Source organism: Mus caroli, unplaced genomic scaffold (assembly GCF_978045245.1).
Source record: "Mus caroli unplaced genomic scaffold, Mus_caroli_1 scaffold_2, whole genome shotgun sequence".
Lineage (NCBI taxonomy): Eukaryota > Metazoa > Chordata > Mammalia > Rodentia > Muridae > Mus > Mus caroli.
In genome coordinates, this window is record NW_028227257.1 from 27,248,914 (window position 1) to 27,273,539 (window position 24,626).

Sequence of the window (24,626 nt, forward strand, 5' to 3'; positions counted from 1 at the left end):
TTTGGGAGATTGGTTCTTAACAGATGAGGGACTGCAGTATACTGCTGTGAATAGCTCTGTACATAGCCTGAGATCGGGCCATATCCCTGTGTGTTTGAGGAAGGAGCAAGGCAATGCCAGAAGAGAAATGGCCATCAACCCCGGAGATCCAGAAAGCTCACAGGTGAAGGAATCCCAAGGAGTCTCTCTTCTGCTTTGGGCACTGGCCCCAACTGCTCTAGGCTCCCAACTGGTAGGGACGCTAAGCTCCCACTGGACCAGGGGGAAGCCATGGAGATGAGGGGAGGCAGCTACAGCACTTCTCCTGGATGCCATCAGCACAGCAGTCTAACCCTGATCCTAAGTCAAAGGCTACTGCCATGACATATCCAGGAAAACCTATGGGAGCCCCATAGACTAGCACCAAGCAAATACAAACACAGCTTTATTGGCACCAAGGAACAAGCAGGCTGGACTGGGAACTCCTGCCTAGTCCAAGCAGCAAGGGAGAGGGGTAGAAGAGAGGGCTGTGGGTCAGATTTGTAACAGAGGTACCATCTTGTAAGTCACCAGCTGAAACCCCCAGTGCTGGGAAGAGAGGAGGGAGAAGAGGGGGCAACACTGCCGTCTAGAAGGGGAATGACTCCTGCACAGGAATGTTGAGCTCAACAGCCATGTCTGGGGTGCACCTGGCAGGAAGCAGAAAAGAAGACTGTGAGGGGTCAACCAGGGACACCAGGATTAGGGGCAGAGGGGACACACCTCCAGTTTCATTACAATACTGGTGTTGCCGGGTGTGGTGGCGCACGCCTTTAATCCCAGCACTTGGGAGGCAGAGGCAGGTGGATTTCTGAGTTCGAGGCCAGCCTGGTCTACAAAGTGAGTTCCAGGACAGCCAGGGCTATACAGAGAAACCCTGTCTCGAAAAACAAAACAAAACAAACAAAAAAAAAAAAAAACAATACTGGTGTTTACTAGGGAGGCATCATTCTAAAACACAGCCTGCAGCCACCTGGACAAACATGTGCAGGTGTGCACACACACGCGCACACATGCACACACACACACAAACATAAACACAGACGCATACACACATGCACGCACACACACACAGACACATACACACACACATGCACACACATAAACACACATATACACACACAGAGGTCAAAATAGGAAGGGAACTTGACAAAAAGAGGGAACAGGAACTCATGTCAATGTCACGTCCTCAGGGAGTTGGTCCTTCTTGACTGCCCCTACCCACTGCCCTGGAACAGGCTCTTCTGGACTCATGGGCCTCTCAGCAGCTCCATGCTCAGAACTCAGTATCTCCTACTATCTTCTCCTCCTCTTGGCTCCGTGGTGACAGAGTCGAGGGTCGCTCTCACTCATGGGCTCCCTGGTATTTCATAAACTCAAAAGGAAAAGGAAGAGGAAAGAAGAAGGGAGGCGGGAAAGGGTGCCATGGAAACAGCCAACCAGCAAGGAGCACTGGGCACAGGTCCAGGACCATCCTCTAAGCCAAGCTGCCACCATCTTCTTCTGTTTGACTGTGCTGGCCTGTAGACACCAGCACCTCTGTGGACTGATGATGTCGACCGATGACATTCCCTCAGAGAACGAGGGAGGTGGGAGGGTCATGGGGCCGACAATTGAGTACCTGGCCACTCCTCCCAACCAGTCACATATGTCTTAGGGAGAAGCCAGACTTCATAGATTGAGGAAGACTAGAGAAAGAGGGCCTTATCGACACACCACACCCACGGCAAGCTATCACCCACTCTGCATGCAGGCTTTCCAGTGTGGCTACTTTGGGTTCACACATAATCCTGTCAGTGACCCCTCATCCAGGCTCTGTGAGGAAGCCCAATCAACCCATTGGTTTCCTGGGAGGAACTTTGGTGGAATCAAACATCAGTTTGCTTAACACCCCCTCCCTCCTGGAAGGAAAGTCTCTAAACACATGGTAATCCCAGCGCTCAGGAGACCTAAGCAGGAGGATCAATAATTGAAGCCAGTCTAGGCTACAAAGCATGACTCTGTCTCAAAGTACAAAGTGAGGATAGGACACAAGAGAAGGCCTGGGAGACAGGGAGACAAACGGGAAAAAGTCTATAGTTTGCAAATGCTGGGCTCTGCCACCATACAAGGTCCTGAGGCAGCAACGTGAAGAGCCTAGCCTGTTCCCACCTTACCATCTGGCCCTACCACAGAGCCATTAATCCTGGGGAAAGCAGGCCAAGTTAATTTTGAAAGGAAAGACACTCTTCCTTTGGGGCACAGAAACCTGCCAGGCAGAAAAGATGCCCTTTTCCACCCCTGCCCCTGTGTCTTCCCTGGACCTAACCACCTGGTTCAGCTACACCAGAAATGGGAGGAAAGCTACATCTAGGCTAGCGGTAGAGCGTGGCATACCCAGGCCTCCTCCCCAAATTGGCATTCTTAGGCCCTGGTCTGCTCAGCCCAGCACGGCAGCCTAAGCTACATACTTGGGTCTCTGAAGCAGAACATCCTTATAGACGGCCTCTCTCGGGTTCCAGAGCTCTGCACACATCTGCTCCACCTCTGAGAGTAGGATGGGAATCTCTTCTTTCATCTGTTCAATAAGCTGAGGGAAAGACACAGAAAGGAAGTATGAATCGAAGCCTGGGGAAGATGGGACACCACTGTGGAAGGAGGGTGTCTGGGGAGATGGGATGTGTCCTGTTACTAAAATGCACTGCAGCAAGAGTGAACACACACACACACACACACACACACACACACGTATAGTGAGGGGAATGCGCCTCTCAGATGAGAGGAAGGAACAGTGAAGAATGGAGACCAGTTACAAAAGGGTAGGACACACATTGAGAGAAACAAGGTGACACAGATGGGGACTTAGACTTGAAAACTGGCAATGGTGCCAAGACAATGCCATTCACTCCACAAAGGGTGGGACCTTGTCCCCTAACTCTGATCATGGTGAAGTGTAGCATGTAGTTTTGTGTATACTGCTTTGAGTTCCTGGTGAGTCACATGCACATACCTGCCCAGGGGCTATCTCAGATCCACAGATAAAAGACACACACACACACACACACACACACACACGTTCGCTCATTTTGAACCTGCCTTATGGCTCAGTGGCTGAGCTCTTCTAAGCCTCCCAAGGCTAATGTGTCCTTCCCTCTACTCAGCACCCTAAATCTCCCCTTAGCTTAGTTGTGTTTCTGATCTCCAGCATGCTACGCCAGGCCCAATCAGGGAAGCAGCCAATGGCCACTCCACCCAATATCTCACATGGCTGGTGGCTCTCTCTCCTTCCAACGCATCTCCTCTCCTCCCACTCCTCCTGCAGAAACCTGGAAGTCCCCACCTCTTCTGCCTAACCACTGGCATCTTTATTGATCGATCAAAAACCAATTGGGGATCAGTATGTTCAGCGTTTACATGAAGAGTCTAGATTAGGTCAAAGCATTAGGAGGAAAGGATCAAAGATTAGAGCAAAGTGGAGGGCAGTGGTTAGCGCAGAGGATGATGCTAATGGGTCATGGCCAGCAGTGGTGGCCACGAGGAAGGGCGGGACCGGCATGCATCCCCTTTGAGGTGAATTATGAGTGACAGCAACGGCTCAGTCAAGGAAGCAGGCCAATGCTGGAGAAAGGCCCCTCCTGAGGACCAGGTCAGCAGAAGGCAAGGCCCACCTGCTCAGTCCCAGAGGCCGTGACCTTCCTGCTGTCCTCACCTCTCTGAACAAGACCATGCACCTCTGCAGTCGCCGGCCGTCCCGGGTCTTCAGCAGCAGTATGTTCTCATGGGGTTTCTGGGTATTCTATGGAAAAAAGAGAAGTCAGTGTCTAAGTACACTAGGCAGGGGTGCATAGGAGATTGACGGGGCACCAGAAGCAGAGGACAGGGAAGCTAGGAGGGCCAGGCTAGCACTCACCACGACCAGACACTTCAGGATTTTCTTCTTCTTCTCTTGAATTAGGTTGGAAAAAAGTGCCAGGATGGTTTCCCGCATCTCCCTAAGGTTGTCCAGCTCGTCCTGGGGGCAGCAGAAAGGACTCGTCTACCACTCTACCTTCCATGTAGTTCAGGTATCAGGGCCAAGGACTCCCTTACCTGCTGGTTGTCCTTTGCCTGCTGCACCTGGCGTATGTGGCTGGAGATCTGAACCAACCTGACGGGATACTCGTGATCCATGTAGGTGCTCAGGAAATTCACCTCCTCGCTGGCCTTCTGGATCTCGGAGTTCAGCTGATCCACCTCCCTCTGAAGGCCTGGGGAGAGACAGTATGGGGGAAAGAGGCAGTTAAAAGGGCAGATGTCTGGGGCTTCTTTCAGAGAACCTTTCCAGGAGACCCCAAAAACCCAGCCTCCCCTGACCAATGGGCTGGGATCAGGGCTGAGGTATGCCCACATGAGTTAGGAGGTGGTGAAAACTGAAGCTGCTAGTGTCTGAGGCCTCAGAAAAGAGAAACAAAAAGGTGTAAAATCCCTGGACCAGGCCAGCTCTGCTGACTGCTAAGTGGTCCTCACCAAGAGCATCCCTAACTAGCTCTCAGCATCTTCAGACACGTGCTCCTGAGGAAGCAAGACCAGAGACAACACTGGTCTCTGATCAACACGTGATCCTTGGCAGGATTAAGACAAAATCTAGCAGATATGATGGTTCATACCTATAATCCCAGCACCAAAGAGGCTAAAAGAGACTGCTGAGAATTCAAGGCAAACCTGGGCTACAAAGTGAGTTGCAAGTCAGCCTGAGCTGATTTTTTATTTTTGTCTCAAAAATGCAAACAAATAAAAGATAATATCTAGTCTTCCTTCCTCCATGGAGGGGATCCCCAGTGTCTTAGACTGCCTGGCACAAGCCCTCTGACATACACACACACACACACACACATACACACACACACACACATACACACACACACACACACACACACACTCACTATCCATCCTGCTCAGGGAAGGGGAAAAAAAACCCATTCTAGAGCAATGGAAGCCAGAAAACCTGGGTGCCAGTTGCCCCCTCCAGACAAACCTGATGGGAAGCCAGACTTGGCCTAGATTCCAACTCCTAGCCACAAAGCCTACAGCAGGTACTTCCTCTCACTCAGCTTCAAGACTTCTCATCAGTAAAGTGTGAGAAAAGTCCCCGCACCCCAGGTGAGTGTACAGTCGCAGTGCGTGAACACAGGTCTGGGAAACACTGGGTGCTCTTTTTTTTTTTTTTTTTTTTTTTTTTTTGTACTCGCTCTAAATCTCAACAACAGGCTCTGCCTAAAAGGCAGCACAGGAACTTAGTAGCGCCAGGAAGGTGGTAGAAGGAGCTGCCCCACCCCGAAGCTCACGGGTGAGGCCCAGGAGGTCCCCCTTACTGTTTGTCTTGCTCTCCTCCTTCTCTTTCCACTCCTGGAGCTCAGACCTCAGCTGCTGCACCCGCTTCTTGTTTGAATATTCCAAGATGTCGATGATATTCTACGGGAGGGTACAGTCAGCTCACCCCCAGCCTCTGCTGGCTCTCCAGCTCACAGTGCACTTCCACATCCGCACTCCCAGGTCCAGCCATCTATCACCTCCTATTCCAATTGTCAGTGGACCCCTTACCATGGCTGAAGGACCTTTTACTCTCTGGCCTGAGGCAGACTTATGTTCCCGGTCCCTCATCACACCTTGCTGTCTAACCCTCTATAGCAACTGTAGCTTCCTTATGTCTCCTTCACTCCTTCATACCCCATGTCCGGGGCACCTGTTTCCACTGCCTGCAGTACCTACCCATCCAACCTCTACCAGGTCACACCTCTGCAGACTTCAGCTCAAGCATGGCTTTCCCCAGGAAGTCTTCCTGGTGCTCCCATGTCTGAGTCAGAGGTCCCCTTGGGGATCCCCAAATCTCCTCATCTCCAGTACTGCACATGCCCAATACTAGCTGCAACTTACTGTGACCCCACTAGAGGGAAGGCTTCATGTAGACAAGGTGTCACATAATGGCTGTTCCCAAGGGCCCATAGGTGTGCCCAGGACAGTCTAATCCCCAGTACCCATGGCACAAAGCCTGGAGAGATGTTGTGGGTTTATAATTCCAGTACTGGGGATGTAGAACAGGCAGATCCCTGAAGCACACTAGCCAGCCAACCTAGCATAATATGCAAACCTTGGGTTCCAGGGAGAGACAGACAAGTCCTGATGAACACCACTACCTAATGGCTTCCACATGCAAGAGGGTGTGAGTGTGTATGTACAAGAAGTTTCCATGAAAGCCAGGCAGTGGTGCCGCACGCCTTTAATCCCAGCACTTGGGAGGCAGAGGCAGGCGGATTTCTGAGTTTGAGGCCAGCCTGGTCTACAGAGTGAGTTCCAGGACAGCCAGGACTACACAGAAAAACCCTGTCTCGAAAAACAAACAAAAAGAAGAAGGAGGAGGAGGAGGAGGAGGAGGAGGAGGAGAAGGAGAAGAAGAAGAAGAAGAAGAAGAAGAAGAAGAAGAAGAAGAAGAAGAAGAAGAAGAAGAAGAAGTAGTAGTAGTAGTTTCCATGAGTTAAAGAACTGTGTGGCTTTGGTCTCTATTAAAAATGGACTGTGGGGCTGGTGAGATGGCTCAGTGGGTAAGAGCACCCGACTGCTCTTCCGAAGGTCCAGAGTTCAAATCCCAGCAACCACATTGTGGCTCACAACCATCCGCAACGATATCTGGCGCCCTCTTCTGGAATGTCTGAAGACAGCTACAGTGTACTTACATATAATAAATAAATAAATAAATCTTTAAAAAAAAATAAAAAATAAAAATGGACTGTGTCCACCAAAGCTTCTTAGGTGTAACTGCTTTCTGGAGCTAGGGACCGTCCCCTTAGGGAGGCAAATAAGAGGTGACAGGACAGGACCTTAGCCTCTCGAGAGGACCGACGTGCCCCCACAAGACAGCATTACTCTCCATGCACACAGAGAAAAGGCACATAAGGACAGGGGAAGAAGATGGCCATCTTCAAAACAGGAGAACTTCATATTAGCAGAGCAGTCTCTAGACAGTGCCCTAGGTACTCCCCCAGCAAGGCAACAGTGGATTCAATCAACTGTGCTTCCTAAAAACAAATGATACCAAGGCAAGAAAGCAGAAAACCTGGGGAAAGACTGTCTGGGCTCAAGTCCCAACTCTTGCTCTCTGTGTGGCCTGGAGCAAGTTCCCTGGCCTTCTGCTTTCTGTTTCTTAATCTGTAAAATGAGGGCAAGAATAGTGCCGGCCCTGTCAGGCTGTTGTGAGATATACATACATATGCATATGGACACACAGGACCATACAAAAACATTTGGTGTCTCACTATGGACACCTGGCAGGCAGTGGTGGTGGTAGTGACAGTATCAAATATTTTCTACTGCACAAGTGTCAGCTATGACGGCTACAACTTCCCTTCTGAGGTGAGTGTTACTGTGACTCGCTCCACCAAGCTCCAATACACAGGAAAGCCCTGGTAAGCCCGAGAAAGGAGATATGGCATTCTCTCAGATGAGGCAGAGAGTGCAGAGGTTGAAAGAAGCCAGCAGAGGGCGCGCCTGCGCAGGAAGAAGGCGGGCAGAAGGGCTGCGACAGCTTACCCCGAGGATGCTCTGCTGCTGTAGCATTTCACGCACGCTCAAGGCCACGCTCTCCTCAGTGTCCAGGATGGCTTTGGTCAGCTCCTTGTTGAGCTTGGTGAGGTAGCCTTCGTGGCTGTAGAGCTCCTGGAGCGAGGTCCGCTGGTTTCGAAGCATCGACTACGGATACAGGGCAAGGGCAGGGAGTAAAGTCACCCAAACCTGCTGGGGACTAAAGATCCTTGGGGAGGGTGGGGGGGACCGGGGCCCTACGACCTCCCATAGTAAATGTTGCCTAGGGGGCGGCTCTTCCCCATCTGTAAGTCAGAGCACCTAAATTTGGAGCTGCTATTACCTTTGACCCACTAAGCTTCTACACACCCTCACCCTCCCCACTCCATGTCATATCATTGAGATGAGAATGCTTCCTACAGTTGGTGGCTCATCACCACCTAATTAACTGACAGTCAGTAGAAAAGGATATGCCCAATCTCCAAAGACCTCTTAGAATCAATGAAAACCACAAGAAAATATACAAGATAATGGTCCAGTTTAGGTAAGAAGCCAGCAGAGGTAGCAGGCTAGGTCTGGGCTAGAAGCAGGGAAGGGGAGAGGGGAGAACACCCACAATTTCTTATCATATTTAGCCCCAGGGAAAGTGAGTCCTAAGGAGCAAATGAAATCTTGCCCAAGGTTACCCCCAGTGGGACATAAGATCATTCATGTTAATAGTTAATATTGAATAATAGTAATAACAACAAATAGCCTACTGGACATGAGGGCGGGCAAGTGCTGTGATGTGCTCTTCAGAGGACACATGGAGTCAGAGAGGTTAGACAGCACGGTTCAGCATTAACCTGAACAAGTTAATTAGCATCCAGTAACTCATTGGTACTCATTCAAAGCAGCTAATAGCTAATTGCTGCTTCAGAGAGCTGCCACTTAGAAATAAGATAAAATCTTAACACAGCCACCGGGGCAATGCTGGCAAGCTCGGCGAGTACCCAGCGAGCAGCAGCTGAGGTTGCTTTCTTTGGCTCTAGCCCCCTACCCCCATTTCCATCCTGCATGCTCTCTTCTCTCTTCCTCTGGTCACCTGATTCCTACATCTGCCCTGGCCTTCAGCTCCCGTATTCTGTACTTGATAACAAGACCTGTGCAAGTGCATTGTGGCTGCTGTGTGCTGGCGCCGTGACCTGCACTTGCATTACCTCATAGCATCCAGGGAGACAGGAACTATTATTAGTCTCACTTTATACAAGTTCAGCTTCCATAGCAGACGCAAGGTCATGCAGAGCAGAGCTGTTGTCTGTGGCACTAGACACTCTAGGTTTTGTCCCCACATTTCCAGACCCCTGAATACAGAAATACCTTGTTTTAAAAACAAATGCCACTCTCACATCCCTGGGGACACTAAGTCTGAACACACATTGTCACCCTACACACACACACACACATCACTCCTAGTGACTCTGAGAAATAGGATTTTATGACCTCTGCTCTAGAAATTGACTTGTCTACTGGCAGATCTAAAGTGTCTCCTGCCTGACCATGACCTCAATATGTAACCATGCAATTACAACGTGTAGCTGTGTCTCCTTTCCCGACCTACTTCCCTTTAGGACTCCCATCCCACAGGAGGCCCTTCCCTATCAACTTGCTAGTCTCCTTCCAGCAGCAAATCACAGCAGGAGGGCAGACTGCTTCTGTGCTCTCATGTGGTGTCACTGGCACAGGGACAGCCTGTGGAGCTCTGAGAGTAGATGCTAGATCAATTAAGATTCTTCTATGGGAGCTTTTAATTCACCGTTCTGTGTCTCAAGTGAAGTTCAAGCCCTGTATCTATTTGTACCCTGTCCATGGCTGCATATCCACCACCCCATACATACCATCCACTGCCCTGCACCACGCACAAACAAGTTGTTAACCCCACTCCCACAGCTGTCTCCCACCCTATGTCTTCACTCCTTGGCCGGCCTATCTAAAATGGCCTCCTGCACTTCCCCCTGGGCCCCTTCAGCCTCCCAACCTTCCTCTTGGTCTCCTCATACCTTTATTATCGGGCGCTCCCTTGATATTGCTATTATAATCTTGGGGGCGTGTTTGATTTGGTTTGCGGTTGTTGTTGTTTGAGACAGGTTCTCATTCTGTAATCTAAGCCAGCCTTGAACTCACTATGCTGTGAGGCTGTCCTCCTGCCTCCAAAAGCTGGGATTACAAGCATGAGCCACCACAGCCTCTGGCTTATCACTTCACACTTTATCTATAATCACTTGTCTCCCCCAGGCCAGATCCCAGCCCTATTTATCTCTCAGAACAGGGCCTGACACTTAGCAGGTGTTCAGTCAGGACCTGCTGACTGACTGAACGCTTACAAAAGACAGCCGGAAGAACTGCCGAGGGGTGCGGTTTACTGCCACAATGCTCATGTCCACAAGTGTATCAAACAATGCCACAGAAACTCTCCTACAGTCAGGATAAAACAAATATCAGAAACAGGTCTTTCCACAGATGACCGACCCATTGAAACCACCTGGCGAAATGATGGGTTAAAGAGAAAAGCAATTTCAAAGCAAAGATGTTTTCCCTCTTTATTTTCTTTTTACATTTTATTTATTTATTTATTTATTTATTTATTTATTTATTTATTTATTTATTGTGTATGAGTACAGTATAGCTGTCTTCAGACATACCAGCTGTCTTCATTCCATTACCAACGGTTGTGAGCCACCATGTGGTTGCTGGGAGTTGAACTCAGGACCTCAGAAGAGCAGCCAATGCTCTTAACTGCTGAACCATCTCTCCGGCCCCTTCTGTATTTTTATTTTTGAGACAGATTCTCATCATTTGACCCTTCCTGGTCTGGAACTCACTATGTCACCCTCTACTATCTATATAGTTAGTTAAGGCAAGGTAGGCTTCACGAGACTAGTTTGGTTTTTTGTTTGTTTAGTTGGTTGGTTGGTTTTTTTTTTTTTTAACCTTTAAAATGTGGTTCAAATGATTACAGAAGCCATAAAAACAATGTATAAGAAGGCTGGGCATAGTGGCACACACCTGCACTCCAGCACTCTGGAGGCAGAGATAGGAGGACTGTTGAGTTCAAGGCCAGCCTGGGTTACTCAGTGAGACCTGGCCTCAGTAAGTTAGATAGATAAATAAATAAATAAATAAATAAATAAATAAATAAATAAAAGCATAAGAACTTAGAGTTGGCTACAGTGGTATCACTGGCGTGGAGGTTTTGAAGCAAGCTTCCCAGGCACTGCCCCCAAACGAGTGGGGCTCCTTGAGAGACAAAGCACTGCCAGCACTAAGACAAGCTCCAGAGAAGAAGGAAAGTCTAATTCTTTCGTCTAAACACAACAGCCCAAACTTAACTGCTTTGACCCCCACACCACTGATTTCTGGATGTGTGACCTGGGTCAAGTGATTTCTTTCCCAAAATAAGAATGGTTAAGTGTGTCCGTGGGCTGGCTGTATGGCGGGAATAGACTGGTGCTACCCTCAGTGGTGCCTCAGTCAGCGAAGCTGCGGACTGTCTCCTGTCCCGTGCTTCTTACCCTCATCAGCCGGACCTTGGCCTGCACTTTCCCGTGGTGCGTTTGGTCCCTTCTTCGAAGTCCTCCTGAAATCTTTGTTGAGTTTGCCATCTCTACAGAGACCTGGGACTGTACTGCTGAGGACACAGGGGAAAGGGTAGAAAGCAGGTGAGGGTGGATACAGGCCTGGGGCCAGGGCCCAGAGAGGCCCCCTCATTACAGATTTACCATGTGACCCTGACAAAGGATGAAACTGCTGCCCTCAAAGAAACCCCTAGCCACAGTCTGGGCCTCCAGACAGGGAAGGACAAGGCCAGGAAGGCAGTGATGTGGAGAAGTGACAGGGAGGGCCAGCAAGGGCAGACAGATGGCCAGGAACGGGACTTCTCCCCCAGGCCAACCACTCTCTCAACCATAAAGGAAGTCAAGAACACTACAGCCGCCATCATCCCAACCATAGCCAGGCATGGTAGTACTTTCCTTTAATCCCACCTGGGAGGCAGAGACAGGAAGACCTCTGTGAGTCGAGGGCAGTCGGGACTAGGAAGAGAGACCAATAAAATAAAGACCACCACTCCCACCATTCTCCCAGCCTCATACCATGGATAGGGGCGGCAAGAGCAAGTGGAGGATAGGGTGTCAGATAAACCCAGATGCTTGCTCTCCCCACCTGGCTGGCGGAAAGATCAAGGTGAGGCGAGAAGGAAGGACTTTCTAGTAGCTCTGTCATCTGGAAGGCAGTCTCCTGTCCCTTAGTCTCTCCTATAGGATGTGACAGTCATGCCTGCCTCATAAGTGGGTCATGAAGGTTGGGTGTCACTTTGCCCTAAGGTGCCTGACATGGGACCTGCCATGCCTTCAAGGCTGGATACGTACTCCTAGTTACTATGACAGCGAGTGACCACTACAGCTATGCAGAACTCCAACCAGCCATCTCTGTGATACTACAGAGGCATTTCAGACAGGGGGGAGAGCAGAGGCTCATTAGAACCTTGCTGGGGATATAGCTCAATTGGTGCAGTGCTGGCTCGGTGCACACAGAGCCATGAATTTAATCCTTAGTACTGTATAAACTGGGCATGGTGGTCCCAGCGCTCAGGTGGTAGAGGCTGGAGGATCAACAAATTAAAGGACAACTTAGGCTGCAAAGTAAGGAAGGGAGGGAGTGGGGGAGGGAGAAACCACGCTTCCTTTCAGAAGGCCGACTCTGTACCAACCGCAGCCAACTGCTTGTCTCCAGCCTCAGTCAACAGACACCATCCCTACTCCATATGCAACCGTACTAAGTTTTTAACAGATCAAGATCCTTAATTCTGGGAGATTTTAGTATTAAGTGCTGAAAGATATGAGATAATAATATTATATATATGCTAACTACAGGAATTGTTTTCCTTTCTTTCTGTGTGTGTGTGTGTGTGTGTGTGTGTGTGTGTGTGTGTGTGTGTGCACGCGCGCGTGTGTGTAGATTTTTGAGACAGGGTCTTGGACAAGCTACATAGCAATACATAACTTTCTCCTAATCCCCTGGCAGGATTAGGATCTGCCTCTCAAGTACTGGGATTACAGACATGTGTTAAACTAAACTATTGGGACTTTAGAAGAATACACAATTACTCACATGTACAAGTCTGGTGTCAGATACTCAGAATTATTGCATTTTTGTTTTGTACTTTTTCGGATTTTTTTTTTCATGTGCAGCTGTGTTGGCATGTGTGGGGGTGGGTGTATGTGCAGGTGCATGTGTGTGAGCATGCATGAAGAGGCCGAGGTTGACATCAAGTGTTATCCTCATTAGCTTCCCCACCTTATTATAGTGAGACACATCCTCTCAGCTGAACCCAGAGCTCACCAATCCAGCCAGTCTAGCTAGCCAGCTACAGAGATAGGCAGACCACTGGGGCTCGCTGGCTTCCAGCCTAGTTGAGAAAACTTGTTCCCCAGGTTCAAGGAGAGACCCTGCTTCAGAGGAGTGGGCGGAGTGTGATAGAGGACACTTAGCACACACTTCTCCATGTTTGCACACAGCTGTACGCATCTGCCCACACATTCATGCACAAAAAAAATATTAAATCATCTTCTGTAGGGAAAGACACTGAGTTGTGTGGGAGCGTCACATGTAAATCATCATTTGAGTGAGATGTCGTCTTTCTAAAAACCACCAGCAATGTATGGCTGTCCCAGTTTTTCTTTACCAGCATTGGGTGTTGTAGGACTCTCCCTTGGGGCATATGAACAAACAGCTATTCATCCCACATAGGCACGGACGGCAAACCAAAGGAATGATTCTGCCCAATTCTAGCTGAGGAACCAGTGAGTTTCTTGGGGCCACTTACAGGAGTGTGGGGATGGGGGTCACAGGAACATAACTCAAAGCCCACCCCAGCGTGGGTGACAGCTCATGAACGCTGCATACCATAGCCTATGTGTGAGGTCAGGGGACCCTGACAACCGTCTGAAGATGCTTCTCTCCTTGTACCACGTTGGGCTGAGGGACGGAACTCAGGTCACCAAGCTTCTTAGCAAGCACCTCGACTGGTTGAGCCGTCTCGCTAGGCGCCCCCCGCCCCAGATTGTTTTATTTTAATGGATTCTGTTATACCTATTTTTCCTCCCTGGATTGAGCTGATGGCGTAACATGTAACAAATTCCACACTTAGTCATAGGCCTTGTGGTGGTTTGAATCTGCTTGCCCCATGAGAGGTGGCACTGTTAGGAAGTGTGTTCCTGTATAGGTGGGTTTTGAGGTTTCCTGGTGGCCCAGCTCTATCCAGGATGGAAGAGAGTCTCCTCTGAGGAAGACAGCCTCCTCCTGGCTGCTTTCAGATCAAGATGTAGAACTCTCAGCTCTTCCAGCTCCAAGTCTGCCTGCACGGTGCCATGCTTCCCACTATGACGATAATGGACTGGACCTCTGAAACTGTAAGCCAGATCCAATTAAAAGTTTGCCTTTATAAGAGTTGCCTTGGTCACGATGTCTCTTCACAGCAATGGAAACCCTAACCAAGACAGGCCCCAAAGATATTTTTCTATTCTGCCTTTTTCTAAAAGTTGTACGAATTTGTGTTTCATTTTCTCTCACTTTATGCTTTTATTTTTAGTTAATTTTTCTTCATTTATATTACTTGTATGTGTGTGTGCCTGATTATCTGTCTTTGTACCACACATATGCCATGTATCAGGAGGCCAGAAGATAGTGTCAGATACCCTGGAACTAAAGTTACAACTGAAGTTACAAGTGGCTGTGAGTTGTCTATTGTGTGTGCTGGGAACCAGGTCCAGGCCCTCTGGAAGAGCAGCAAATGTTCTTAACCGCTGGGACACCTCTTTGGCCTCTCTCTCTTTGCTTTGTATTTTAAGATTGAGTCTTGCTAAGTTGCCCTGGAAAGCCTAACTGACTGTCTTCCTACAAATTCTCAGGTAGTTAGGATTAGAGGGCTGTGCCACAGTCTAGCTTGGGCTACTGACTTTTTAAATATACATTTAATATTTCTCATCTACTCTGAGAAATGCATAATGTGTTTCTATCATGTCCACTCCCTCCTCCTCCCCACAACTGCTTCCAGATACTTTCTATGTCCTCCCAACTTCAACTTCATGTCTTTATAATTACTAATTACTGCTACCCATATATGCATGGGTGTGGGCCCATCCACTGAGGCACAAACAACCTCCAAGGGTACCAGGCATGCAAGTGGTCCATAGACAGACATGCAGGCAAAACATCAATACACATACAATAAAAATAATAAAAAAAAAAAAATCAAAGAGATGGTATGGGATGTAGCTCGGTATCTATCGACCTATGTTACCATGCCCATTTTCATATGGGTACTGGTGATCTGACCTCAGGTCCTAATGCTTCCATAGCAAATACAAAACCCACTCACCCCACTCCGACCCCAGCACTTCTTCAAATAAGGAATTTTCCAATATCTGTTATTTCGTCTAGACTTGGTGTCAGAGGAAGGAGGATTTCTCTGAGTTTGAGACCAGCTTGAGGCTTTTCCTCTGTGTGTGTGTGTGTGTGTGTGTGTGTGTGTGTGTATGTGTGTGTGGTACTTGGGGCAGACAGGGTATAGTATGACTTTTCCTAGGGAGGTGTGAACATTTAGACAGGTCACCAAGCAACAAACCAGACACATTATTCCAACCAAGTCTAGCCACTAAACCAATGTTTTCTAGGGTTACTTGAAGGAGTAGTAGTTAAGGGTTACTTACAGTGGCATAGATGGCATAGATGACGCATAGGCAGCTGTATCCCCCAAAGCCTACCCAAGCGTGAGTGAAAATTCACAAAAGCTGTGTTCCTGGAGCTCCTTGTTTGCAAACAGCTCTTCCATTTCACTGGGAAGCCAGAGGAGGGAGGGCCTGACAGCTTGTGTTTAGGGGAGATCCTGAGCCTGAGAACTCCTCTCCTTCCTGAGCCCTGTGACTTTCCTTTCCTTCTCCCTCCCTGCTTCTATTAGAAGGAAACAGCTACACAACCCAGAGCTTTGAAGCTCAAGCTGCCCCCTTCAACTCATTATCTACTGCCTCAGCCCCTTGAATCCTAGAAGGATTACACATGTGCACCACCTTGCCTAGCCCACAGTTCTTTTTCACAGTGAAGATGTTTAAGGCTCAGAAAGATGAAGGACTTTTCCAAAAGTGAGTGAGCAGCACTGCCAAGATGCAAACCTACATTTGCCTGAGCTAAGACCTCAGAATTTCCCTGGAAAGGTTAAAAATGATGTGCTAAAGATGATTCTATACATTCCCCCAGACTGTTTGCTCCCCTCCTGGACATAGAGCCAGACAGTTCCCAGCTTCCCAGTCAAGGATGGTCATGTGATGGGAGTTACAGCTCCTGGAAGGAATACAAGTGGTGTCACTTCAGGTCTGGATCCTCTTGTCCTTGCTTTCTCTTCCATCTCTGCCAGCAGAGGACCTCAAGGACTTACCAAACATTAGATCTATGGGGTGCAAGGAGCCTACATTCCTAAATCACTGAATAAAGCAGACCACACTTCTACAAAGGCATTGCTGGGAAATGAATTTCCATATACTGATACCTGAAAATTGAAGGCTATTTGTCATAGCAGTAAGCCTACCGTAATATGAATGGTGTGCCAAGGGCCAAAAGCAGCCACTATAGCTTATCCCCAGCATCCACAAACTCTCCCAAGAGCTCTGCCCACCTGGCTGGATTTTACTCAGGTTCTTCGTCTTGCTTTTGTTGCGGCCTCTGACTTGTCGGAGGGGAGGCAGGGTAGATGGCTTCAAGTTCTTCTCTGGTCCCTGGCAGGGAACACAGTGCCACCATACATAATGCAGTGAGTCACAGGGTTGATGGGTTCAGCTCTGACTTGCCCTTTCAGGGGATCTGTATCCTAAAGTGACCTGAACTCTAATGTGAACCTCCTAACACAACCTAACTCCCTGAGTTGGTGCAAGAATTCTGAGAAGGATTTGTAAAGGCTTCAGTGGTCTGTGAGTACTAACCATCACTTTTGTCTGTTTTTATCAGCCAGTCAGAACCAAGGCTGCAAGGCACTAAAGAAGCTGAAGAAACAGAAAGCAAGAACCACCCTTCTGCAACCTGAGTCACAGTGAGCAAGCAGCCTGATTGACCCTTATGTTCTGATCAGGGAAGGAGTGGCCTTAAGTGAGGCTCGATGGGCTTGGCATTCAATCCCAGAGTGCATCATGCAGTTATCACCATGGGAGTTGAAGGCAGGTAGAACATAGGGTCGTGGAGACCCTCAACCACCACCACTCACCCACCCAAACAACAGTCTGTTCTAACCTTTCCCGAACTCACCAATCTCACAGGTACTTGAAACTTGTTCCCTGAGAATTGAGGTCTCGAGGTTTGTCTGGAAAGAGTTGAGGGTGGGTGGGAGAACTTCCATTATTCCCCAGCCCAAGCAGGGATCCAGCAGCCCCACTTTACCAAAGCACACCAGGAGCTGGAGCCTGGAAAGCAACGGTTGAGGGATGGAGCCCACACATGCGCTCCCCCCTCCTTAACCCCCATGCTCTCTGCATACTTCTGTGCCATTGGGGAAAAGAATCCAGGTCCTCTGGGTATAGACTGTCTCCAGATACCGCTGAGGCTTCTGCCACCTCTTGTCTAAGAACGGATCCCAGGGAGACTACACGCACTTTCCGCTGGCAGCGCCTGGTCTCCAAGGAAACGGCAACCTTGGAACGCAGAGAGAGACTAACCTAGCCAGGCAAAACTGCAGAGGCCCCACGGAGTTCCAACATATTTTCAAACGTCTTCTCTTTACCTCCACTTTCATTCAACTTCCATCACTTGTTTCTCGTCCTCACTCCTGACTTTGCTTCCTATTTCATCGAATATATCCTGGAGATTAGAAAACATGACATGTTCGGCTCAGGAACACCCCCCCCCCCATCCTCCGTCCCCACCCCCACCCCGACGACTCTCCCACATACACTTGTATCATGGTATCCATAGATCACTCACCACACAGGACCAGTTCCTAAACTTCCACTCCAAATCCCATACACTCCCACTCTCTCAAAGATATCAGGATTTATACTGAATTGTCATCAATCAGTCCTACCAGATGGATTTCAGCATTTAAACCTGGAGACTTTTCGTGTCTTAAATTAGGATGTTTGTCCAGTAATAAAATATAGAACCTAAAAAATTTAAAAAAAAAGATATCTGACCAGAACGAAATCAAGTTAGCCCACTTTCCATCATGGATTGCAGGGGAGATCCCAGAGTGAAGGGAGGAGATGGAAGGGAGAGGTGGGGGTACATATATATGATCTCGGTACATTCTGTGCATCTATGAAGCCTCAAAGGATAAATTTGGGAGGGGGGAACTACACACACACACACACATATATATATATATATAGAAAGAGAGACAGAGACAGACAGACAGAGACAGACAGACAGACAGATAGAGATAGTAGGGTTCTTACTGTGTAACTCTGGCTTATTTGAAACTCACTGTGTTAGGGTTGCCTAGAACTCACAAAGATCCTCTGCCCTGCTATTATTATAGGCTATGGTCCAACTAATTCAACAATACCTGGTGCGAGCAAAAAGTCCATGAATCTAGAAGTTGCTGGGTCCATAATGTTGGATGTCTCAGCTGGTGCTAGAATCCCACCAGCATTATTGCCAGTGAAAGAAGGAACAGACTTGCTAGCAAGGGGCCAGCAAGCAATGAGCAAAGGCTCCCTCCTCCTCTGGGCTGCCGGCAGAAGGGGTGGCCCAGATTAAAGGTGTGTCTTCTTCCCTCCTCAAAACCCAGAGTAGACCTGGATCTTGCTACTTCAAATTAAGAAAAGGGGAAAGAAAAAAAAAAGGAAAGAAAAAGAAAAATCCTCACTGGTGTGTCCTCCATTTTTGGATTTTAGTTAATTTTAGATGTAATCAAACTCAGAAAAACAATTTTAAAACAACTATAAAAGAACAAATGAGCCGGGCGTGGTGGCGCACGCCTTTAATCCCAGCACTCGGGAGGCAGAGGCAGGCGGATATCTGAGTTTGAGGCCAGCCTGGTCTACAAAGTGAGTGCCAGGACAGCCAGGGCTACACAGAGAAACCCTGTCTCGAAAAACCAAAAAAAAAAAAAAAGAACAAATGATATAAAAATCTCCAAAACGCCAACAGAAGGACGTTACTGTAGAACACTAGGGGAAAGCTCCTAACTCTTTCCACCCTCTGTACATCATAGGTGCTAGCCGGACTGTTGGGGTCTGGGAGTTGCTACACAAACCATGCATACATCAATCTCAAAGAAGAATAATTTGTTGAATACACACCATAATACTGGACATCCAGGCCCACAAGAAGGGAAAACCCTAATTGTGCACCAACCTGTCCTCGGGGCACGCTTTTTATATGAAAAACCAGGTGCAAAAGTTCCGAGGCAAGCCGTGAAGTGGTACAACATTTTTGTCTATCTAGACAAGTATTATCAGCTAACCTTTAAGCTGATTGGTCCTGTGTAAGGTACAAGGGATGGTGGACAGTTGGTAAACGGGGATTTCAGAACACTGAGATAACAGTAGTACGAGGGATTCAACCATGATTTTTGGCTTATTAGTAGCATTCTTCAGTATCAGCTTTTGATAATTACTTCTGGGAAGTGGAGTCTAAGAGCCTGAACTTAATTTTGCCTCATGAGCCAAATGGAGACTGAATATAAACTGGCTGCAGTTATGTTAAAAGGAGCAGGTCTCAACAAGGCCATGGCAGCACTCGCCTGTAGCCCCAGCACTCCACAGAGAGGGGCAGGTAACCCCAGCACTCCACAGAGAGGGGCAGGTAACCCCAGCACTCCACAGAGAGGGGCAGGAGGATTAAGGAGTTTAAGATCATCTTTATCTACAGAGCTGAGCTATGTGACCAAGTGAGATCCAGTCTCAGAGGGAAGAGAGAGAGAATGTTTTCAATGGCATACTCACCATGGTAGACAAAAGATACTGTTAGAGACAGTGGGAAAAAAATGAACCTGGTGTCCTAAATATCAAGGTATGCCTCAGAGCTCCTAGAGAAATTAAGGGATCACTATGCCAAGTGTATCCGTTCCATTTATAAGGCCTACTGTACCACAGGAGCTCACCAGTGCAAATAAGTTACTATCTAATAAACCAGACAAGAGGCTGGTGCAGTCTGCAGTCTGTAAAGTTGCTTGTCATCAAGTCTGACGACCTGAGTTCTATCCCAGGACTCATAAGGTAGAATGAGAAAACCAACTCCCAGAAGTTGTCCTCTGACCATCACATATGTAAAGTCACACACACACACACACACACACACACACACACACACTGGCCAAGGAGAAAAGATCTATTTATAGTTAAGGGAAAAGCTGTAAACACTTTTTTGAAAAAAACATTATAGAACAAGCACAGTCATACATACCTGTGATTTCAGTGGTTAGACAGCTGTGACAGGTGCCAAGTTGTAGTGGGACACACCCTTAAATCCCAGCAGAGGGCTGGCAAGATGGCTCAGCTGTAAGAGCACCAACTGCTCTTCCGAAGGTCCTGAGTTCAAATCCCAGCAACCACATGGTGGCTCACAACCATCTGTAATGGGGTCTGACACCCTCTTCTGGTGCATCTGAAGACAGCTACAGTGTATTTATGTATAATAATAAATAAATCTTAAAAAAAAAAAAATTCCCAGCAGAGGCAGTTAGATCTTTGAGTTCGAGGCCAGCCTGATCTACAGAGTGAGTTCCAGGACAGCTAGGGCTACACAGAGAAACACTGTCTTGAAAACAAACAGAGCTAAGAAAAAAAGCAAAAGAAAGCTGAGGCAGGAAGCTAGAGATGGCTCCAGGCCTCTTGCAGAGGACTCGGGTTTGATTTCCAGCATCCACATAGTGAGTAACAACAATCTTTAATCCTAGAATTCCTGTCCCAGGAGACATCATCTGACCTCTGCAAGTACAAGCATGCACATGATGCCCATACTTACACACCAGCAAAACACCTATATACATAAAATAAAAACAAATATTTAAGAGAGAAAGAAAGCTGAAGCAGGAGAATGAAGTTTCAGGCCGGCCTCAAAAAAAATAAAATAAAATAAAATAAATCAAAATAAATAGCTATGCATGGTGAAGAATGCCTGTAAGTTCCAAAACGTGGGAGGCAAATGAAGGAAGGAGGGTTAGGAGTTCAAAATCACCCTGAACTATAAGAGAATTTGAGACCACCATGGGACTCTGTGTGTGTGTGTGTGTGTGTGTGTGTGTGTGTGTGTGTGTGTGTATGTATGTGTGTGTGTGTATATATATATATATATATATATATATATATATATAATTAATACATTTTAAAATCTACTGCAGAGGGTAGGGGTAGACCAGTGCCCTAATATACACAGACCCTGATCTCAATCTTTAAGCATTACAAAAATGAAAAAAACAAAACAGCCGGGCATGGTGGCACAAGCCTTTAATCCCAGCACTCGGGAGGCAGAGGCAGGTGGATTTCTGAATTCAAGGCCAGCCTGGTCTACAGAGTGAGTTCCAGGACAGCCAGGGCTATAAAGAGAAACCCTGTAAAAACAAAACAAGAAAAAAGAAACAAAAAACAAAACAAAACAAAACAAAAGAACGCAGAACATTTCCATGTTGTCAGGAACAGAGGAAGTCTCAAGTGCCTATGTGTCCCAGGCTGGCCTAGAACTCAAGAGATCTGCTTGCCTCAATCTCCTGGGATTAAAAGCTATGACTTCCAGCCTCAAGATCTGCACCACAGATGTGCCCTCCATTTCTGGAATGTAGTTAATTCCAGATATAGTCAAGTTGACAACCATGGAGAGCCATCACATCCATGTAAGTGGCAAATGTATGTACAAGACAGTCAAACAATAGTACAACAAGCTTAAATTTCTATCAATACTCAATAATTAAACAAAAACCTTACATTTCTATCAGTATACAATAATTAAGCAAAACTACTTTAAATCTGTTGTTTTGGTTTTTGAGACAGGGATTCTCTGTGTGGCCCAGGCTGGCCTCAAACTCAGAAATCTGCCTGCCTCTGCCTCCCGAGTGCTGGGATTAAAGGCATGTGCCACCACTGCCCAGTGACTTTAATTTTTTGTTGTTTTGTTTTGTTTTTCGAGACAGGGTTCCTCTGTATAGCCCTGGCTGTCCTGGAACTCACTTTGTAGACCAGGTTGGCCTTGATCTGCCTCCTGAGTGCTGGGATCAAGGGCATGTGATACCACTGCCTGGTGACTTTAAATTTTTATCAGTCCCTGAACATGACCAATAACAGTCTTCCACTCTAGATGATAACAACCATTAACAGATCAAGTGCCAAATTTACCCACCCCAACTTAAGGGATCAGGACAATGCTCTTCTTCTAGAGTCTTACAGCACAGGTGAATTCCATGAGCTGGTAAACTCATATCTGTTGAGTCTCCAGCTGATCTTGTACCAGTTGTTCAAGTGCCTGCAATTTTTCTTTTACTATTGGCCACTGCTCTTGCCATACAGGTCTGTAAGATAACCATTTTAGGGGCAAGGATGTTGGTATGTCAGCAGTGCCCCCTTTTAAAATGTGGAATTCAATCCCTGTGGTGTCCTGTTTTGGACCATGGACACATGCAGTAGTTTGAATATGCTTTGGCCATGGGAGTCTCTTCACAACAATGGAAACCCTGAAACAGAAGTTGGCACCATAATACTGGGGTATTGCTGTGAGAGGCCTGGTTATGGTTTTGTTTGGAGGAATGTGGATTTGGGAAGCAGGAGAATCCTTTACGTGGGAATGGGCCATCTTCGTAGGAATATGGAAGGCAGTGGTGCTGAGGGTGATTTGAACTGTGCAGACCTGGTCCAAGAGGGTTCAGTGGAAAACAGTGTTAGTGTGTGACTGAGAGTTTCTTGTGATATTTTGGTGAAAAAAAATATGACTACTTTTTGCCATTGTTCAAAGAGTCTGCTTGAGGCTAAGGTAAAGAGGTTTAGATTAATTGCTTTGACAAAGGAAGTCTCAAAACAGCCTGCTATAAACGTTATTGTATGTTGGAGATGGGGTCGAAGGAATGGGATGAGGGAACTGTCAGAGGGTGGACTGTAAAAAAAAGATGAAATAATAATAATAATAATCATGATTTTTGTATTGTGGTTACTAAAGTTCACTCTTTATGAAGAACATTTTAATGAAAAAGCAAGCTAAAAAAGGAAAAATACAAAATGTGTGACTATTCCTGGTTATCAAACTTGACTACATCTGGAGTGAACTACAATCCAGAAATGGAGGGCACACCTGTGATCCAGATCTTGAAGCTGGAAGACACAGGCTTCTGACCAGAATCTTGACATGGACATCTTGAGTCATAATGGCCATGAAAAGCTTAGGCCCAGGCAAGGTAGTACATACCTGGACCGCCTCCTGCTCTCTCCATCCCTGACCTGACAGAGAAAGTCTGTGGAGCCAGGCAGGGTGGTAGTTTACCATCCAGCCTAGTTTGCTTCCTTCCCTCCATCATGCAGTGAATTCCTGGTCTCCGACACTAAGCCTGAATGAACCCTGTTGTTCTCACACTGGCTCTCTTTGCTTCCCAAGCACTTCAACCTCTCATACTCTCTGTGTGCAGAGCCAACTCTGCAGTCCTTTCTAACACAAGAAAATTGCGTGAACCTTCTGAGTTTTCAGCTTTCACCCCATTCTTTTTCAAAATGGTATGCATGAAGACTACAAAACAAAACCAGACATCTCCCTCCAGGGACAAGGTAGGAAGCCACGCAGACGCAGTGGCTGTTTTGCCAACTTTCTCAAACAACATGCTAACCCCTCACAATTTGCCTTTTTGTCTACTACATTAGAAGCAGAGATATCCATCTTGCCTAAGCCACATTGGGCACCACCTATAGGCTTAGTTTTGTTTTTTGTTTTTTTTTCAAAACCTACTTTTAATGGGTTCTTTAATGCTTCAACCTCCCTTCTAACCTCCCACACCAACCAGAGGTAGTACAAAATAAACCTTAAAAGGGAAAAAGGAGCATGTGGACCTGTTTAGAAATAGTTCTTTGGGGTGGTTCCAATCATCTTTGTCCGTTTATCAGTAGTTCAGTCCACTAACAAACCACCACACATGAATCAGCAGCAGCAGTGCAGCCCACTGGATGAACACCACACATGAATCAGCAGCAGCAGTGCAGCCCACTGGATGAACACCACACATGAATCAGTAGCAGCAGCTCAAACCTCAAGGCTCCACCGAATCAGCACAAGCTACAATGGTTCCTCCAAACCAGGCTGCTAATTTAGTCCTCTTAAGGTACATGTGGGTCTTGTCTGTGAAGTTGACTCTAAATTACAGAGTCCGATTCTTCAGCCCGCTATGTTTTCCACATGGCCCTGGCTCTTGCAACATAACCCCCACCCCCAAACACACACACACACACACACACACACACACACACTCCTCCTTTCAGCTTGCCTGAGCCCCTGTGAAGCACCAGCACCCCACCCCCATCCTGCTAACCTCCCTTGTCTCTTCGCCCACCAGGCAAGGCCATGCTCACTCCCATGTCAACCCAGCCTACTCTGCACAGTCCAGCCTGGCCTGGCAGGGAGGCCTCAATGCCCATGTACTGAGCACATCAGCCTCTCCACCACTCCTTGACAACTGTCACTCTTGTCCCTCTAAACCATCCCACTGCAAACCCTCTCCCCCACAAGACCCCTCACCCTTCCCACCCCAACCCCCCCGTTGCTGCCATGGTTCCCCAAACTTTTTTTTTTTTTAAGTTTTATTTATTGAATGTATGTGAGTACTCAGTACACTGTCACTTTCTTCAGACACACCAGAAGAGGGCGTCGGATCCCATTACAGATGGTTGTGAGCCACCATGTGGTTGCTGGGAATTGAGCTCAGGTCCTCTGGAAGAGCAGTCAGTGCTCTTAACTGCTGAGCCATCTCTCCAGCCCCCATGGGTCCCAGACCTTGTTCCAACTGTACCATGCCAACAACCCCACCTCTTCCTCACTGATATGGCTCCAAAAAAGCCCAATGCATTGTTCCCCTCCCTTCCTAGAGC

General features: G+C 47.5%; 1 protein-coding gene across 4 annotated transcripts; it reads right to left on the reverse strand.

The window, feature by feature from the left end:
- Positions 1-423: 423 nt before the first annotated feature.
- CUNH20orf96 (chromosome unknown C20orf96 homolog) lies at positions 424-17,243 on the reverse strand. 4 transcript variants are annotated; one of them, XM_021155596.2, is made up of 11 exons: positions 17,111-17,243; positions 16,882-16,936; positions 16,259-16,358; positions 11,103-11,215; positions 7,561-7,719; positions 5,349-5,448; positions 4,087-4,244; positions 3,908-4,009; positions 3,707-3,793; positions 2,469-2,587; positions 424-668 (listed from the first exon to the last, which is right to left on the reverse strand). In XM_021155596.2, the coding sequence occupies exons 1-11, from the start codon at positions 17,119-17,121 to the stop codon at positions 608-610; spliced, it is 1,065 nt and encodes a 354-aa protein (XP_021011255.1). In that variant the 5' UTR covers positions 17,122-17,243; the 3' UTR covers positions 424-607. The 4 variants fall into 4 exon arrangements, with proteins under 4 accessions (XP_021011255.1, XP_021011254.1, XP_029330548.1 ...); XM_021155595.2 differs by having other exon boundaries at positions 11,103-11,218; XM_029474688.2 differs by lacking the exon at positions 424-668 and adding an exon at positions 1,080-2,266 and having other exon boundaries at positions 11,103-11,218.
- Positions 17,244-24,626: the final 7,383 nt, after the last annotated feature.